The 19,833-nt window shown below is 43.9% G+C and overlaps 1 protein-coding gene across 2 annotated transcripts in view; it reads right to left on the minus strand.

Annotated features, from left to right (window-relative positions):
- Positions 1 to 19,833, minus strand: part of LOC135513787 (serine/arginine repetitive matrix protein 4-like) — a 141,788-nt gene that overhangs the window by 1,338 nt on the left and 120,617 nt on the right. For both annotated transcript variants that reach the window (XM_064936714.1, XM_064936715.1), the window contains exons 6-11: positions 10,548 to 10,634; positions 5,624 to 5,789; positions 1,833 to 2,164; positions 1,448 to 1,654; positions 1,236 to 1,334; positions 928 to 1,086 (exon numbers count right to left, since the gene is read on the minus strand). In XM_064936714.1, coding sequence (XP_064792786.1) covers positions 928 to 1,086; positions 1,236 to 1,334; positions 1,448 to 1,654; positions 1,833 to 2,164; positions 5,624 to 5,789; positions 10,548 to 10,634 — 1,050 coding nt within the window. The remainder of the gene's footprint in view (positions 1 to 927; positions 1,087 to 1,235; positions 1,335 to 1,447; positions 1,655 to 1,832; positions 2,165 to 5,623; positions 5,790 to 10,547; positions 10,635 to 19,833) is intronic.

A 19,833-nucleotide genomic window follows, 5' to 3' on the forward strand; every position in this document is an offset into this window, starting at 1 on the left:
GACATCACAACACCCCATAATGACAAAGCAAAAATTGAACTACCCTATTTACATAAGTATTCGGACCCTTTGCTATGAGACTCGAAATTGAGCTCTGGTGCATCCTGTTTCCATTGATCATCCTTAACACAATTCTACAACTTGATTGGAGTTCACCTTCCAACAGGACAAGAACCCTAAGCACACAGCCAAAACAACACAGGAGTGGCTTCGGGACAAGTCTCTGAATGTCCTTGTGGCCCAGTCAGAGCCCAGACTTGAACCCGATTGAAAAACATCTCTGGAGACCTGAACATACCTGTGCAGCGACACTCTCCATCCAACCTGGGATCTGCAGAGAAGAATGGGAGAAATTCCCCAAATACAGGTGTGCCAAGCTTGTAGCATCATACCCAAGAAGACTCGAGGCTGTAATCGCTGCCAAAGGTGCTTCAACAAAGTACAGAGTAAAGGGTCGGAATACTTATGTAAATATGATATGTCCTTTTTAAATTTATTTATAAATTAGCAACAATTTTGAATAAAAACATCTGTTTTTTCTTTGTCATTATGGGGTATTGTGTGTAGGTTAATGATGGGGGGGAGGGATGATTTAATCAATTTTACAATAAGGATGAAAAGTAGCAAAATGTAGAAAAAGTCGAGGTCTGAATACTTTCCGAATGGATTGTCTCGCTTGATCCACTGCAGCTTGTTGAGACTAGTAGACAATGAATCAGGTTTATTGCCTTCCTTTTACAGTCCAGTCCTTCAACAGTCTCTGAGTTAAACTGAGGGCCATTGTTGATGGTTAAAAGAAAAGGGACTCAGTTAGAATCGAACCAGGCTTGAGTCTGTGGTTAGAATGAATACGTTTTTACCATGTAAAATAAAAGAATAAAAGAATAAAAGCATGTGTCACAAATGTGTGAAAGTGTATCAGCAGACCTGGTTATCCTCCTGGCTTCCAGGTGACTGGGTGAATCTCTCCTCCTTTTTCTCATGGGAGAGTAGGACCTGGGTTTTTGCCTCTTCCCGCTATGCTTCCGACTGCTGTGTTTCACATCCTTCTCGCAGGAGCTGGGGTCCCTCTTCCTCTCTCGGACCCTACCAATGTCAGATGGCATCTCTCATTAGCAATTCTATCATTTGGATATATTTTAAACCCACCATACTAGCACCTTCTGCTATCATCATGCGAGTACAATAGTAGTGCCAGAAGTCGTTACCTGAGCTAGAGTAGATTTTTTTTTTACCTGTCTTTGCTGTTCCTGGAGTATCTTCCTCTGGACCTACCACCTACACTTCCTTTCCTTCTCAAACCAGCTGAGTAGCTCGGTGAACGGGAGTATGACCTTAAGACAAAGCACAACACATTTACTTCAATGGAGCTCAGCGAAAGCCCACATTATTTCAAGTGGCTGCTGGAGGTGTCAGTGAAGTGCATTAGAACCTAAATGAAACCAACCTAGCAGATGACAGTGATCGGCTTCGAGAGTAGCGTCCAGAGTGTCTGGAGCTCCCAGAGGATCTACTCCTGCTTCTGCTGCTGCTGCTGGAGGAGATGGCTTTAGTCCTCTTACGTGAAGAGGCCACCGTCCTCAACGGAGAGATGGAGGCAGCCTTCTGAGGTCTCCCCACCTTGGCCCCACATCCTGATGTCTTCACCGGGTCACTGCAATGATAACAGTGGAATTCCATCAATGTTTAATCAATGTCTGCGGCAATTGTGAAAATATACACTACGTATATGGATGGATTACATTTTGAGAAAACAGTAAATCAAGGAACATTTCTGGTCCTTTGACTTCAAGTAGCACTTTTCATCACCTATAGTAGTATAGCAAGCTCACCTCTTGCCTTTCGCGTTGAAAGTAGCAGTAGGCAAGCCACCTTCCACATGCAGAGGTTTACACAGGGAAGCGTAGCTGGTCACAGAATTCCCAGAGTCGGACACGTTGTCTCCGTCCCTGAACCTCAGTTTCTCTGGTGAAGCCGGCGCACGGCATAGGACCTTTTTGTCGCCGGTGACGTTTGACTGTGAAATGCCGGTTTTGGTCGATGGTGGGGAAGACGTGTCGTTCCCGGAATCGTAATCCTGTGGTCCTTTGCTCTGATTGGACAAAGTGTGACGGAGAATCACTGTTGTGTTTAAAACCTCACCGCCAGGTTTTGACTGTAAGACCTGTAAACAGACAAAAAGACGATCTTTACTTCCAGAGATGTTTTTTTTTTCATTTAGTTCAATAAGCAACTACCTGTATGATGCATTGGGAATACTCTACAAAGGCACGTATTTCCCTTCCAAAACACAGAGAATATATATATATATATTTTTTAGGGGGGGACAGAGAACTTGAAAAGATTATAGACGTCATGCAAATCTGTGTCATGCGAATAACTTGGAAAGTAAAACTAAACTTAACCAAATGGAAAGATTTATTTGACATATATATTTTGTTATTAACTGAACTGAAACAAATATATGACAGGAAGAACAAAATAACAGAACATAAAGAAGAGTTACTAGTGTGTGAATAGAAACTAGCAACGGCTTTAGCTAAATCCAGTGAGAGAAAGAGAGAAGTACAAGAGGAGGAACAACAACGGCCCCATTACAAAGCCTGTTTTAAAGAACATTCAACAAACATCACAAAATGGGTGTTATTTGGAAATGACAAGGATTGTAGACAGAGATATGCCATCAGTCTAACTTAGAAAGTCCTCAGAATAGGACAGATTGGTTTCCCTGCAAGAAGAAAAGAGTTAGCCTGCAGCGAACCCTAAGGTACAGTAAATCCCTACGCCTGCGGATGGCATCCACTTACCAATCAAGATTTCCTCCTTAAGTAGGTAAGGTGTAAGAAAAAGGGAAGAGCGGGCAACATAAGTGCATCATTAGAGTCGTAAATTGCAAGAAAAAGACAATACCTTCTTCAAACCCAGAGTGACCGTTATTGGCATGTTCCTTTTCTTCCCATAATTGAGATTGTTTAAGAGTTTTCTCGGGGCTAGAAGCCCATAACAAGCTTTTATTGTGTAGTCAATCTTGAATACACGCTACACGTCTGTGAGGCCAAACTTAATGTACTTTAGAATAGTATACTCATACCAGTTTTGTAAACTAGACTGTAGGTTTTTTTAAATTAGTTTTACTCTAAAAGAGTAAGAGCGGTTGCTAAGGACTATACAAGAATAAAATACATGTTTTTCCTGCTGAAGATAACTAAGAGATACCAAATGATTGAATGTTTGGCTAACTCAAATTCATTCCCTCCAAACAGATTATAATCTCTCTTTACCTATCGATTGCAAATCACTCATAGTAGATTGATTAAACTCTGCCCTCCCTAAGTCTTTCTCAGATAATCCAGTCCCCAGGCTGCAACATCAGACCATAACTAACACTGAAAACCCCAGGGGAAAACATCAAAACAAAACCACCCATCACAGGCCACTGACGAATATTCTTGAATCGATTCAATCTTGCTCCTCAAGTACTATCCTAACAGTCAGTGTTCTTCTGCTGGCTATCAGAAGACTAGTTACCCAAAGTAACCAGTAGTTACACTGAAAGCAACCCTAAACACCCACCATTTTGTTAAGTCCTTTTGGAATATGTAACAGTGGAGAAGCCGTTTTAATATTCGGCACATATTCAGTATTCAAACTACCTGGGAGTTTAATCAGTGTGTTTGTTCTATTCATACCCACCTTTCCCTGTGTGGGTTGCATTGATTGGGAGGAAATATCAAACATACCACAGAAATTAAACAGTTTCTAAACTAACGTATCCATATTAAAATTAGGACTAATCTACTTCCATTGACGGTTAATTTAATTAAAAACCCTTGAAAATTAACACAAAGTGGAAACAAACAGTAATATTGGCACGTAGGTAACCGCTTTGAGATAATCCTCTAAAAGGGTGTGTTTAGAATACGTAGGTAACCGCTTTGAGATAATCCTCTAAAAAGGGGTGTGTTTAGAATACGTAGGTAACCGCTTTGAGATAATCCTCTAAAAGGGTGTGTTTAGAATACGTAGGTAACCGCTTTGAGATAATCCCCTAAAAAGGGGTGTGTTTAGAATACGTAGGTAACCGCTTTGAGATAATCCTCTAAAAAGGGGTGTGTTTAGAATACGTAGGTAACCGCTTTGAGATAATCCTCTAAAAAGGGTTGTGTTTAGAATACGTAGGTAACCGCTTTGAGATAATCCTCTAAAAGGGTGTGTTTAGAATACGTAGGTAACCGCTTTGAGATAATCCTCTAAAAAGGGTGTGTTTAGAATACGTAGGTAACCGCTTTGAGATAATCCTCTAAAAGGGTGTGTTTAGAATACGTAGGTAACCGCTTTGAGATAATCCTCTAAAAGGGTGTGTTTAGAATACGTAGGTAACCGCTTTGAGATAATCCTCTAAAAGGGTTGTGTTTAGAATACGTAGGTAACCGCTTTGAGATAATCCTCTAAAAGGGTGTGTTTAGAATACGTAGGTAACCGCTTTGAGATAATCCTCTAAAAAGGGTGTGTTTAGAATACGTAGGTAACCGCTTTGAGATAATCCTCTAAAAAGGGTGTGTTTAGAATACAAAGCACCGTTGGTCTATAGCTTATTGCATTTCAATTACCAACCCTGTGGTCTGTGATGAAAAACATCTGGGGAGTAATTAGCATAATTTAATGATCACTGGAGAGAAATTAAATGTATCTCACGCCTCCGCGAGCCTGAGACAATGAGTCAACGAACAAACAGAGCTGAGCTGTGTTTAAAATCACATACATTCCCAGTAATAAAGACCCTTGGAAATGCCACTTTCAAAAGAAAGTAAGTCTTTTAGATCTGACCGATCACTATCGCCTAAGTCTCTCATACTGCTGCAATGCTGGGCCAATAGCAATCCATAAACAGTCAATGAAAAGTATTGTTTTGATGAAAAGAATTAGTACTTATATGCTTGAGCTCAAAAAATACAGCTGAATTGAAGACAAAATAAACTGATACAGTGTGTGTTGGAATCTTGCCAGCGGTCATTGTGCTGATCATTTCAACTCATTCTTTACCCATTAGCTTTTCACAAAACACAGCTTGGCTGCATCCTCTGCACATGATCATTAGCTGCCTACCACCAGCAAGTTCCCCGGGTGCTGTTTCTGCTAAGTTTGTGATTATATAATGGTGTTAGATAAAAACAGAAAAACAAGAACAGATGACATCACTGCTCAATGAAGAGTTAATTTTAAAAAAACATGTCAGGAAGCAACATGATTTTGGACAGGCCATGTAAAATGAGTTGGATTCAAAAGTGATTTCGATCGACCCTCGAAGGAATTTGAAAGACTATATTCCCAAAGATTTTGATGAAAGAAGATGTAGATAAGAAAAAAGGTAAAATGACAGAATTAGATTGTATTTTTTTACAGGATATCTGATGAAGATTGTTTGTTAAATAGTTTGATCTTGAGAGAGGATATGGGCTTATAAACAATCTGATATTCTATATGTAAATAAACAACAACAACAAAAACATTGCCCTGAACGTTCGGCTTCAGACACGGAAGCAATAGGTCTTACATGACCTTAAAAGAGTAATACCACCGGAAGGTATTTTAGTTTAGGCTCAAAGTCCCGAGGAACACTTACGGTGCTGGTAGAAAGGACGGAGCGAAAGATTGGAGTTGTTTTACACACTGACTTGGCGGCCGGCTCCCACTCAAACCCTCCGTGGTCCAGTGATGTACCAGGGTCCTCCATCAGGGCTGCCAGGCCTCCCAATGCAGGGTGATCCACTGATTTGTGCAGATGACGTCTGTGGACACAAATATTAAGGAGTTAAAAACAGCACTACATCAAAGTCTACAGTTTAGTACAAACTTAGTTTTACTGAGAGCCTTTCCTGGCCCACAATCGTCCAGATATACTGCCAACTGTGCTCGTTCGGGACAAAAACGATTTAGTCAAAATAGCACTAATTGTGCAGCCGTGAGAACACCTATTTGGGGTAATGTAATCACTGGGACAATGTTTACCGTTTGAACAGCTGTAGTTGAAGTTATGTCACAATATCATCCAAAGGACTTTATGACTGGCTATGATTGAACAGTGGCCTAGTTTCTGACAGTGGAAAAACTGTGGTGGGCGGGGGGCCAGGCAGCCAGCTCAGGATGTGCCCCAGACTGGTGGACAGGGGGCACAGGCAGCCAGCTCAAGATGTGCCCCAGACTGGTGGACAGGGGGCACAGGCAGCCAGCTCAGGATGTGCCCCAGACTGGTGGACAGGGGGCACAGGCAGCCAGCTCAGGATGTGCCCCAGACTGGTGGACAGGGGGCACAGGCAGCCAGCTCAAGATGAGCCCCAGACTGGTGGACAGGGGGCACAGGCAGCCAGCTCAAGATGAGCCCCAGACTGGTGGACAGGGGGCACAGGCAGCCAGCTCAGGATGTGCCCCAGACTGGTGGACAGGGGGCACAGGCAGCCAGCTCAAGATGAGCCCCAGACTGGTGGACAGGGGGCACAGGCAGCCAGCTCAAGATGAGCCCCAGACTGGTGTGTATGTGTGTGTGTGTGCAAACACTGGACAGGGGGCACAGGCAGCCAGCTCAGGATGTGCCCCAGACTGGTGGACAGGGGGCACAGGCAGCCAGCTCAGGATGTGCCCCAGACTGGTGGACAGGGGGCACAGGCAGCCAGCTCAGGATGTGCCCCAGACTGGTGGACAGGGGGCACAGGCAGCCAGCTCAAGATAAGCCCCAGACTGGTGGACAGGGGGCACAGGCAGCCAGCTCAAGATGAGCCCCAGACTGGTGGACAGGGGACACAGGCAGCCAGCTCAAGATGAGCCCCAGACTGTACAGGAGAACCAGACAGCAACCTCATAGTAAATGTCATCTACGGCTGAACAGGGATCAACCCTCAGCTGTTTACAGACTAATGCCTGCAACTCTGTCTGTGTGTGTGTCTTTGTCTATGTGTGTCTGTGTGTGTATGTGTGTGTGTGTGCGCGACAAACCAGCTCGATATATAGCCTAACCCTCAGACACAGGCAAACACTACTGGCACAGACACCATTCAACCAGCCAAGCTGGGGGAAGGAGAATTTACACAGACACAGCCTTGCCAAGCTGTGGCATTTCACATTTCAAACTAGAGCTACAGCTGTGGACACGAGCCGGAGAGCTAAGTGGGTTTTTATGGCTAGAATTGACGATTATACAACTCCGGAATGATTATACCGTCCCATAATGCAGTTGGGGTATAATCGTTTCAATGGAACAGTTGATGTAGAATCCCTGAGAATTGAAGATTGTTCAGATTGTCCCCCTGTTGTCTTCCCCCCACGACATAGACTGAGTTCCATATGGCACCCTAATCCCTATATAGTGCACTGCCGCCGCTGTTCTAACGTAGTGCACTATGTGGTGAACGGGGACATTTTGGGACGCAAACAAACTCTCGGCACGGTCGGTGGAGCGCAATTGTTCGGTTGGGGTAAAGCCCCAACGGTAATGATTTGCTCTGCTGAATATCACAGGTAAAGTCCCAATAAGAGAGAGATCCAGAAGGGATTATAATGCAATCATCTCTGACTGTAGATTATTTCAGTTTGAAACATGGGCTCAGATTGGTCGTCTCTCTGTCACCAGTGTGAATGAATAACACATGACAACACATGATCAATTGGAGAAAAGACAGAATAATTTAATGAACAAACAAACAAATAAATGAAATGTCAGATGAGTGACACTATAGAGGTCTAATATAATGACACTATAGAGGTCTAATATAATGACACTATAGAGGTCTAATATAATGACACTGTAGAGGTCTAATATAATGACACTATAGAGGTCTAATATAACGACACTATAGAATCTAATATAATGACACTATAGAGGTCTAATATAATGACACTATAGAGGTCTAATATAATGACACTATAGAGGTCTAATATAATGACACTGTATAGGTCTAATATAATGACACTATAGAGGTCTAATATAATGACACTGTAGAGGTCTAATATAATGACACTGTAGAGGTCTAATATAATGACACTATAGAGGTCTAATATAATGACACTGTAGAGGTCTAATATAATGACACTATAGAGGTGTAATATAATGACACTATAGAATCTAATATAATGACACTGTAGAGGTCTAATATAATGACACTAGAGGTGTAATATAATGACACTATAGAGGTCTAATATAATGACACTATAGAGGTGTAATATAATGACACTATAGAGGTGTAATATAATGACACTGTAGAGGTGTAATATAATGACACTATAGAGGTTTAATATAATGACACTATAGAGGTTTAATATAATGACACTATAGAGGTTTAATATAATGACACTATAGAGGTCTAATATAATGACACTATAGAGGTTTAATATAATGACACTATAGAGGTGTAATATAATGACACTAGAGGTCTAGTGTAATTGAGCTGTCTGTCTCTGAAGATGCAGATGTAAATTAAATGGTGTGTTTACGTTCTCAGAATGCTTATTAACCAATGGAACAGTTGAACAGAAACAACTGCTGCAGACCTAATGAATTTAACCCAATCTAATCCATCACCTCAAACAACTACTGCAGACCTAATGAATTTAGCCCAACCTCACCCATCACCTCAAACAACTACTGCAGACCTAATGAATTTAACCCAATCTAACCCATCACCTCAAACAACTCCTGCAGACCTAATGAATTTAACCCAACCTCACCCATCACCTCAAATCCTAAATCTAGTCCAGACTGACTCAAAAAATAATCCACCAAATCCATCAATCTACATCTGTGCCACTGTGAATAGAGCCTGTTCGCATTGATCTGGCCATCTGTCATTGTAATTGAGCGTACATCTATCTGTGGACGGAGTTTTCCATCCATTTCCTGTGGACGGCGTTTCTAGCCGTTTCCTGAGAAGCTGTGATAGGAGGGCTACCGCAACCATTGTTATTCGTTCCTAAGACCACACAGTGGCCTATCAGTCACCTCTGGCCTATCAGTCACCTCTGGCCCATCAGTCACCTCTGGCCCATCAGTCACCTCTGGCCTTTCAATTAGTCACAACTCTGGCCTATTAGTTAGTCACACACTGGCCTATCAGTCAGTCACACCTCTGGCCTATCAGTCAGTCACACACTGGCCTATCAGTCACCTCTGGCCTATCAGTCACCTCTGGCCTATCAGTCACCTCTGGCCTATCAGTCACCTCTGGCCCATCAGTCACCTCTGGCCTATCAGTCACCTCTGGCCTATCAGTCACCTCTGGCCCATCATTCACCTCTGGCCCATCAGTCACCACTTTGTCGTGACCAGACCAGACTAGTCCAGACCAGACCAGACTAGTCCAGACCAGACCAGACTAGTCCAGACCAGACCAGACTAGTCCAGACCAGACCAGACTAGTCCAGACCAGACCAGACTAGTCCAGACCAGACCAGACTAGTCCAGACCAGACCAGACTAGTCCAGACCAGACCAGACTAGTCCAGACCAGACTAGACTAGTCCAGACCAGACCAGACTAGTCCAGACCAGACAAGACTAGTCCAGACCAGACCAGACTAGTCCAGACCAGACCAGACTAGTCCAGACCAGACCAGACCAGACTAGTCCAGACCAGACCAGACTAGTTCAGACCTGACCAGACCAGACTAGTCCAGACCAGACCAGACTAGTCCAGACCAGACCAGACTAGTCCAGACCAGACCAGACTAGTCCAGACCAGACCAGACTAGTCCAGACCAGACCAGACCAGACCAGACCAGACCAGACCAGACTAGTCCAGACCAGACCAGACTAGTCCAGACCAGACCAGACTAGTCCAGACCAGACCAGACTAGTCCAGACCAGACCAGACTAGTCCAGACCAGACCAGACTAGTCCAGACCAGACCAGACCAGACTAGTCCAGACCAGACCAGACTAGTCCAGACCAGACCAGACTAGTCCAGACCAGACCAGACCAGACTAGTCCAGACCAGACCAGACTAGTCCAGACCAGACCAGACTAGTCCAGACCAGACCAGACTAGTCCAGACCAGACCAGACCAGACCAGACCAGACCAGACCAGACTAGTCCAGACCAGACCAGACTAGTCCAGACCAGACCAGACTAGTCCAGACCAGACCAGACTAGTCCAGACCAGACCAGACTAGTCCAGACCAGACCAGACTAGTCCAGACCAGACCAGACTAGTCCAGACCAGACTAGACTAGTCCAGACCAGACCAGACTAGTCCAGACCAGACCAGACTAGTCCAGACCAGACCAGACTAGTCCAGACCAGACCAGACTAGTCCAGACCAGACTAGACTAGTCCAGACCAGACCAGACTAGTCCAGACCAGACTGGGCCGAATGTGCAGGGCTGAAAAGAAAAACCGGGTTCTGTCTGTGTGTGTGTGTGTGTGTGTGTGTGTGTCTGTGTGTGTGTGTCTGTGTGTGTGTGTGTGTGTGTGTGTGTCTGTGTGTGTGTGTGTGTGTCTGTGTGTGTGTGTGTGTGTGTGTGTCTGTCTGTGTGTGCGCACGTCTCAGTGGCTAAGACTTACCTGCTCTCGGTGCTGGAGGAGCGCCAGGTGGAACTATCAGACTCCAACCTCCGGTAGCGTCGTCTCCGGTGCATGTGCCTCCGTGAACTGGAAGAGCAAATGAGAGGAGAGAGAAAGAACAGGGGATGAGGATCTTCTAGGTGGGGAAGAAATAGCCAGATGTTGCTGTGATGGATATTGGACTTGCTTACCCTTATACAGTGCCTTGCGAAAGTATTCGGCCCCCTTGAACTTTGCGACCTTTTGCCACATGGGGTGGCAGTGTAACCTAGTGGTTAGAGCGTTGGAGTAGCAACCGGAAGGTTGCGAGTTCAAACCCCCGAGCTGACAAGGTACAAATCTGTCATTCTGCCCCTGAACAGGCAGTTAACCCACTGTTCCCAGGCCATCATTGAAAATAAGAATGTGTTCTTAACTGACTTGCCTGGTTAAATAAAGGTTAAAAAAAAAATTTAAAAAACATTTCAGGCTTCAAACATAAAGATATAAAACTGTATTTTTTTGTGAAGAATCAACAACAAGTGGGACACAATCATGAAGTGGAACGACATTTATTGGATATTTAAACTTTTTTAACAAATCAAAAACTGAAAAATTGGGTGTGCAAAATTATTCAGCCCCCTTAAGTTAATACTTTGTAGCGTCACCTTTTGCTGTGATTACAGCTGTAAGTTCCTTGGGGTATGTCTCTATCAGTTTTGCACATTGAGAGACTAAAATTTTTTCCCATTCCTCCTTGCAAAACAGCTCGAGCTCAGTGAGGTTGGATGGAGAGCATTTGTGAACAGCAGTTTTCAGTTCTTTCCACAGATTCTCGATTGGATTCAGGTCTGGACTTTGACTTGGCCATTCTAACACCTGGATATGTTTATTTTTGAACCATTCCATTGTAGATTTTGCTTTATGTTTTGGATCATTGTCTTGTTGGAAGACAAATCTCCGTCCCAGTCTCAGGTCTTTTGCAGACTCCATCAGGTTTTCTTCCAGAATGGTCCTGTAGTTGGCTCCATCCATCTTCCCATCAATTTTAACCATCTTTCCTGTCCCTGCTGAAGAAAAGCAGGCCCAAACCATGATGCTGCCACCACCATGTTTGACAGTGGGTATGGTGTGTTCAGGGTGATGAGCTGTGTTGCTTTTACGCCAATCATAACGTTTTGCATTGTTGCCAAAAAGTTCAATTTTGGTTTCATCTGACCAGAGCACCTTCTTCCACATGTTTGGTGTGTCTCCCAGGTGGCTTGTGGCAAACTTTAACATACACTTTTTATGGATATCTTTAAGAAATGGCTTTCTTCTTGCCACTCTTCCATAAAGGCCAGATTTGTGCAATATACGACTGATTGTTGTCCTATGGACAGAGTCTCCCACCTCAGCTGTAGATCTCTGCAGTTCATCCAGAGTGATCATGGGCCTCTTGGCTGCATCTCTGATCAGTCTTCTCCTTGTATGAGCTGAAAGTTTAGAGGGACGGCCAGGTCTTGGTAGATTTGCAGTGGTCTGATACTCCTTCCATTTCAATATTATCGCTTGCACAGTGCTCATTGGGATGTTTAAAGCTTGGGAAATCTTTTTGTATCCAAGTCCGGCTTTAAACTTCTTCACAACAGTATCTCGGACCTGCCTGGTGTGTTCCTTGTTCTTCATGATGCTCTCTGCGCTTTTAACGGACCTCTGAGACTATCACAGTGCAGGTGCATTTATACTGAGACTTGATTACACACATGTGGATTGTATTTATCATCATTAGTCATTTAGGTCAACATTGGATCATTCAGAGATCCTCACTGAACTTCTGGAGAGAGTTTGCTGCACTGAAAGTAAAGGGGCTGAATAATATTGCACGCCCAATTTTTCAGTTTTTGATTTGTTAAAAAAGTTTGAAATATCCAATAAATGTCGTTCCACTTCATGATTGTGTCCCACTTGTTGTTGATTCTTCACAAAAAAATACAGTTCTATATCTTTATGTTTGAAGCCTGAAATGTGGCAAAAGGTCGCAAAGTTCAAGGGGGCCGAATACTTTCGCAAGGCACTGTACCTGTATATGCTACTTTCCTGATAACTGCCACCAAATTAAATCAATATATATTTTATAAAAATAAGACATAGTAATGGAAAACAATGACAGAAAAAGAAGAGAAAGGAGGAGAAGAGAAAAAGTAGGAGAGGAGAGCAAAGCAGAGAGGAGAAGAGAGGAGGAGAGGAGGAGAGGAGAGCAGAGCAGAGGAGAGAAGAGAAGATAGGAGGAGAGAAGAGAGGAGGAGAGGAGAGCAGAGGAAAGGAGAGGAGAAGAGAAGAGAGGAGGAGATGAGATAGAAGAGAAAAGAGCAGAGGAGAAGAGATGAGAAGAGAAGAGAGAGAGGAGAAGAGAGCAGAGCAGAGCAGAGCAGAGCAGAGCAGAGGAGAGGAGAGGAGACGAGAGGAGAAGAGAAGAGAAGAGAAGAGAGGAGGAGAAGAGAAGAGAAGAGAAGAGAAGAGAAGAGAGCAGATGCGAGGAGTAGAAAGCAGAGGAGAGGAGAGCAGAGGAAAGGAGAGGAGAAGAGAGGAGGAGATGATAGAGAAGAGAAGAGAAAAGAAGAGAAGAGAGGAGAAGAGAAGAGAAGAGAAGAGAGGAGAAGAGAGCAGAGCAGAGGAGATGAAAGGAGAGAAGACAAGAGAAGAGAAGAGAAGAGAAGAAAAGAGAAGAGAAGAGAAGAGGAGAAGAGAAGAGAAGGGAGGATGAAAGGAGAAGAGAGCAGAGGAGAGCAGAGGAGAGGAGAGGAGAGGAGAAGAGAAGAGAGCAGAGAGAAGAGAAGAAGAGACGAGAGGAGAAGAGAAGAGAGGAGGAGAAGAGAAGAGAGCAGATGCGAGGAGTAGAGAGCAGAGGAGAGGAGAAGAGAGCAGAGGAGAGGAGAAGAAAGCAGAGGAGAGGAGAAGAGAGCAGAGGAGAGGAGAAGAGAAGAGAGGAGGAGAAGAGAAGAGAGCAGATGCGAGGAGTAGAGAGCAGAGGAGAGGAGAAGAGAGCAGAGGAGAGGAGAAGAAAGCAAAAGAGAGCGGTCTGACATTCGGTCTGACATTCTGTAGCAGTCACACTATGTTCAACAACAATGCGCTGCTCACTACAGAACAATTGGAAACATTGTTTATTCACAGTGTGAACTTGCATTCTCTTATTCTCCTTTGGTCCCTTTTTCTCTTTCATTGTAATTCTCGCTTTCAATTGTTTTTTTCTCTATCGGAGTGGGTAATTTCATGGTGCTTTCAGAACACAAAAGCAGTGTAGTTGTCCACACTGGTTGCTTCTCATCATGGATCGTTACTCTGGACCCTGATCTCATCATGGATCGTTACTCTGGACCCTGATCTCGTCATGGATCGTTACTCTGGACCCTGATCTCATCATGGATCGTTACTCTGGACCCTGATCTCGTCATGGATCGTTACTCTGGACCCTGATCTCATTATGGATCGTTACTCTGGACCCTGATCTCTCTTTTGACGAACATATTAAGGATATTTTAAGCACAGCTTTTTTCCATCTTCGTAACATTGCAAAAAATCAGAAACTTTCTTTCCAAAAATTATGCTGAAAAATCTATCCATGCTTTTGTCACTTCTAGATTAGACTACTGCAATGCTCTAGATTCCGGCTTCCCGAGTGAAGCACGAAATAAACTTCAGTTAGTGCTTAACACGGCTGCTAGAATCTTGACTAGAACCAAAAAATGTATCACATTAGTCCAGTGTTAGCCTCTCAACACTGGATTCCTGTTAAGGACTCTCCTGCAGACGACACTACAGTGGTAGGCTTGATTACCAACAACGACGAGACGGCCTACAGGGAGGAGGTGAGGGACCTTGGAGTGTGGTGTCAGGAGAATAACCTCACACTCAACGTCAACAAAACTAAGGAGATGATCGTGGACTTCAGGAAACAGCAGAGGGAACACCCCCCTATCCACATCGACGGGACAGTAGTGGAGAAGGTGGAAAGTTTTAAGTTCCTCGGCGTACACATCACGCACTAGCGCCTCTTCAACCTCAGGAGGCTGAAGAAATTTGGCTTGTTACCAAAAACTCTCACAAACCATTACAGATGCACAATCGAGAGCATCCTGTCAGGCTGCCTGGTATGGCAACTGCTCCGCCCACAACCGTAAGGCTCTCCAGAGGGTAGTGAGGTCTGCACAACGCATAACCAGGGGCAAACTACCTGCTCTCCAGGACACCTACACCTCCCGATGTCACAGGAAGGCCAAAAAGATCATCAAGGACAACAACCACCCGAGCCACTGCCTGTTCACCCCGCAATCATCCAGAATGCGAGGTCAGTACAGGTGCATCAAAGCTGCAACCGAGAGACTGAAAAACCGCTTCTATCTCAAGGCCATCAGTTAAACAGCCATCACTAACACAGAGAAGCTGCTGCCAACATACTGACTCAAATCTCTAGCCACTTCAATAATAAAAAATTGGATGTAATAAATGTATCACTAGTCACTTTAAACTATAACACTTTATATAATGTTTACATACCCTACACTACTCATCTCATACAGTATGTATATACTGTACTCTATACCATCTACTGCATCCTAACTATGCCGTTCGGCCATCGCTCAGCCATATATTGTTTTATGTACATATTCTTATTCATTCCTTTACAGGTAGTTGTGAAATTGTTAGGTTAGATTGCCCGTTGGTTTCTACTGCTTGGTCGGAACTAGATGTACAAGCATTTCGCTACACTCGTATTAACAACTGCTAACCATGTGTATGTGACAAATAAAATGTGATTTGATTTGATTTGATTATCTAGCTCCATTCAAAATGGAATGGTCTGCTGATCCATGTGAGAGACGCAGACTCGGTCTCGACATTTAAGTCTTTATTGAAGACTCATCTCATGGTCCTATGATAGAGTGTGGTCTGGCCGAGGGGTGTGAAGGTGAACGGAAAGACACTGGAGCTACAAACCGCCCTTGCTGTTTCTGCCTGGCCGGTTCCCCTCTCTCCACTGGGATTCTCTGCCTCTAACCCTATTACAGGGCTGAGTCACTTGAGTGGGTTGAGTCACTGACGTGATCTTCCTGTCCGGGTAGGTGCCGTAGGGGAGATCGTCGTGGGCTATACTCAGCCTTGTCTCAGGGTAGTAGGTTGGTGGTTGAAGATATCCCTCTAGTTGTGTTGGGGCTGTGCCTTGGCAAAGTGGGTGGGGTTATATCCTGCCCTGTTTGGCCCTGTCCGGGGGAAAGGACGGGGCCACAGTGTCCCCCAACCCCTCCTGTCTCAGCCTTCATTATTTATGCTGCAATAGTTTATGTGTCGGGGGGCTAGGATCAGTCTGTTATATCTGGAGTATTTCTCATGTCTCATCAGGTGTCCTGTGTGAATTTAAGTAAGCTCCCTCTCATTCTCTCTCTCTTCTCTCGGAGGACCTGAGCCCTGGGACCACGCCTCAGGCCTACCTGTCCTGATGAATCCTTGGGGTCCCCAGTCCACCTGGTCATGCTGCTGCTCCAGTTTCAACTGTTCTGCTTGCGGCTATGCAACCCTGACCTGTTCACTGGATGTGCAACCTTGTCCTGGACCTGATGTTTTGGACTCTCTCTCTACCGCACCTGCTGTCTCTAACTTTGAATGATCGGCTATGAAAAGCCAACTGACATTTACTCCTGAGGTGCTGATCTGTTGCACCCTCTACAACCACTGATTATTATTTGACCCTGCTGGTCATCTATGAACGTTTGAACATCTTGGCCATGTTCTGTTATAATCTCCACCCTGCACAGCGAGAAGAGGACAGGCCACCCCTCAGAGCCTGGTTCCTCTAGGTTTCTTCCTAGGTTCTGGCTTTTCTTTGGAGTTTTTCCTAGCCACAGTGCTTCTACACCTGCATTGCTTGCTGTTTAGGGTTTTAGGCTGGTTTTCTGTACAGCACTTTGTGACATCGGCTGATGTAAAAAGGTCTTTATAAATAAATGTGATTGATTGATCTAAAGAAAGACTCTCTCAAGCAGGGGTGCACAATTTGAATTCTAAAATGTCCAGTGACTAACATGTTCTCCTCCCAAAAGTTCAAACCATTAAAATGTCTAATGTGCGCTATGATTTGGGGGCATATGTAGTTCTTGTATATGTATAGCTAATAGACAAAGTACTACATGTCAATAACATTTCAACAATATTCATTGCACATTTTAATTGCAGACACATTAAACACGAGGTAAAATAAATATGCAGCGTAATCAGAAATAAAAGTAGTCCTATCACAAATGTTCTCCTTTCAAGCAGAACAAGACTGCATCTTCACAAAACAATTATCAAAGTGCCTGTTTCTGGAAAAAGTGCTTTGATTTCTGAACAGATTAGAGGCCTCATGTTTAATATTTATCTTTCCTACTCTCTCCCAGTTCTCCATCTCTCTTTAGTGAGAGAAATTTCTTGCCCTGCCAGTAATTTGAACCTTGGCTGGAGTGGAGTCAGTGCCATTCTATACTTGAGCCAAATACATTCAAACTCAGTTTTTCACAATTCCTGACATTTAATCCTAGTAAACAAATCCCTGTCTTAGGTCAGTTAGGATCACCAATGTATTTTAAGAATGTGAAATGTCCAAATTATAGTAGAGAGAATGATTTATTTCAGCTTTTATTTCTTTCATCACATCCCAGTGGGTCAGAAGTTTACATACACTCAATTAGTATTTGGTAGCATTGCCTTTAAATTGGGTCAAATATTTCAGGTAGCCTTCCACAAATTTTGGCCCATTCCTCCTGACAGAGCTGGTGTAACTTCAACTATGACAGACAAAATGAGAAAAAAACATCCAAAAAATCACATTGTAGGATTTTTAATGAATTTATTTGCAAATTATGGTGGCACCTGTCTGAACTCCATAGTGGAGTTTGGAGTGTGACTGTTTGAGGTTGTGGACAGGTGTATTTTATACTGATAACAAGTTCAAACAGGTGTCATTAATACAGGTAACGAGTGGAGGACAGAGGAGCCTCTTAAAGAAGAAGTTACAGGTCTGTGAGAGCCAGAAATCTTGCTTGTTTGTAGGTGACCAAATACTTATTTTCCACCATAATTTACAAATACATTCATTAAAAATCCTACAATGTGATTTTCTGAATTTTTTTCTCATTTTGTCTGTCATAGTTGAAGTGTACCTATGATGAAAATTACAGGCCTCTCTCATCTTTTTAAGTGGGAGAACTTGCACAATTGGTGGCTGACTAAATACTTTTTGTCACACTGTACAACCACACAGAATTACACATGGAATGAACAAAACATACAGTCAGTAATACAGTAGAAAAAAAGAAAACAAAGTCTATATACAGTGAGTGAAAATGAGGTCAAATAAGGCAATAAATAGGCCATGGTGGAGAAGTAATTACAATATGGCAATTAAACACTGGAATGGTAGATGTGCAAAAGATGGATGTGCAAGTAGAGATACTGTGGTGCAAAAGGAGCAAAATAAATAAATACAGTTTGGGGATGAGGTAGATAGATGGGCTGTATACAGATGGGCTATGAACAGGTGCAGTGAACTGTGAGCTGCTCTGACAGCTGGTTCTTAAAGCTAGTGAGGGAGATGGGAATCTGAGCGTGGCTGAGGTGCCCCCATGACCAGCTCGGATACCAGATTGCATAGCGGAGAAGTACGATGTGATTCAAAATGGTTATTACTCTGTTTATTAACTTGGCTTTCAAAGACCTTAGAGATGCAGGGTATGATAGATATAGGTTTGTAGCAGTTTGGGTCTAGAGTGTCTCCCCCTTTGAAGAGGGGGATAACCGCGGCACCTTTCCAATCTTTGGGAATCTCAGACGATACGGAAGAGAGGTTGAACAGGCTAGTAATAGGGGTTGCAACAATTTCGGCAGATAATTTTAGAAAGAGAGGGTCCAGATTGTCTAGCCCAGCTGATTTGTAGGGGTCCAGATTTTGCAGCACTTTCAGAACATCATCTCTCTGGATGTGGGTGAAGGAGAAATGGTGGGGGCTTGGGCAGGTTGCTGTGGAGGGTGCCGGGCAGTTGACTGGGGTAGAGGTAGCCAGGTGGAAAGCATGGCCCAGCCGAAGAGAAATGCTTATTGAAATTCTCAATTATAGTGTATTTGTCGGATGTAACAGTGTTTCCTAGCCTCAGAGCAGTGGGTAGCTGGGAGTAGGTGCTCTTATTCTCCATGGACTTTACAGTGTCCCAAAACGTTTTTGAGTTCGTACTGCAGGATGCAAATTTCTGTTTAAAAAAGCTAGCCTTAGCTTTCCTAACTGCCTGTGTATATTGGTTCCTAACTTCCCTGAAAAGTTGCATATCACGGGGGCTATTCGATGCTAATGCAGAACGCCACAGGATGTTTTTGTGCTGGTCAAGGGCAGATAGGTCTGGAGTGAACCAAGGGCTATATCTTTTCCTGGTGAAAAAGTCACTTTTAAAGAATAACTAGGCATCCTCTACTGTCGGGATGAGGTCAATGTCATTCCAGGATACCCCGGCCAGGTCGATTAGAAAGGCCTGCTCGCAGAAGTGTTTTAGTGAGCGTTTGACAGTGATGAGGTGTGGTTGTTTGCTCGCAGACTCATTACGGATGCAGGCAATGAGGCAGTGATCGCTGAGATCTTGGTTGAAAACAGCAGAGGTGTATTTGGTAGGGTGAGTTAGTTAGGATGATATCTATGAGGGTGCCTGTGTTTACAGATTTGGGGTTATATCTGGTAGGTTCATTGATAAGTTGCTTGAGATTGAGGGCATCAAGCTTAGATTGTAGGAAGGCCGGGGTGTTAAGCATGTCCCAGTTTAGGTCACCTAGCAGAACAAGCTCAGCAGATAGATGGGGGGCAATCAAATCACATATGGTGTTGAGTGCACAGCTGGGGGCAGAGGGTGGTCTATAGCAAGCGGCAACGGTGAGAGACTTGTTTCTGGGAAGGTTAATTTTTATAAGTAGAAGCTCAAATTGCTTGGGTACAGACCTGGATAGTAAGCAGAACTCTGCAGGTTATCTTTGCAGTAAATTGTAACACCGCTCCTTTGACAGTTCTATCTTGTCGGAAAATGTTATAGTTAGGAATGGAAATTTCAAGGTTTTTGATGGTCTTCCTAAGCCAGTATTCAGACATGGCTAGGACATCCGGATTGGTGGAGTGTGCCGGGACAGTGAATAAAACAAACTTAGGGAGGAGGCTTCTAATGTTAATATGCATGAAATCAAGGCTTTTACGGTTGCAGAAGTCAACAAATGAGAGAGCCTGGGGGGTGGGAGTGGAGGTAGACACTGCAAGGCC

The sequence above is a fragment of the Oncorhynchus masou genome, chromosome 25 (assembly GCF_036934945.1).
Source record: "Oncorhynchus masou masou isolate Uvic2021 chromosome 25, UVic_Omas_1.1, whole genome shotgun sequence".
Classification (NCBI taxonomy): Eukaryota; Metazoa; Chordata; class Actinopteri; order Salmoniformes; family Salmonidae; genus Oncorhynchus; species Oncorhynchus masou.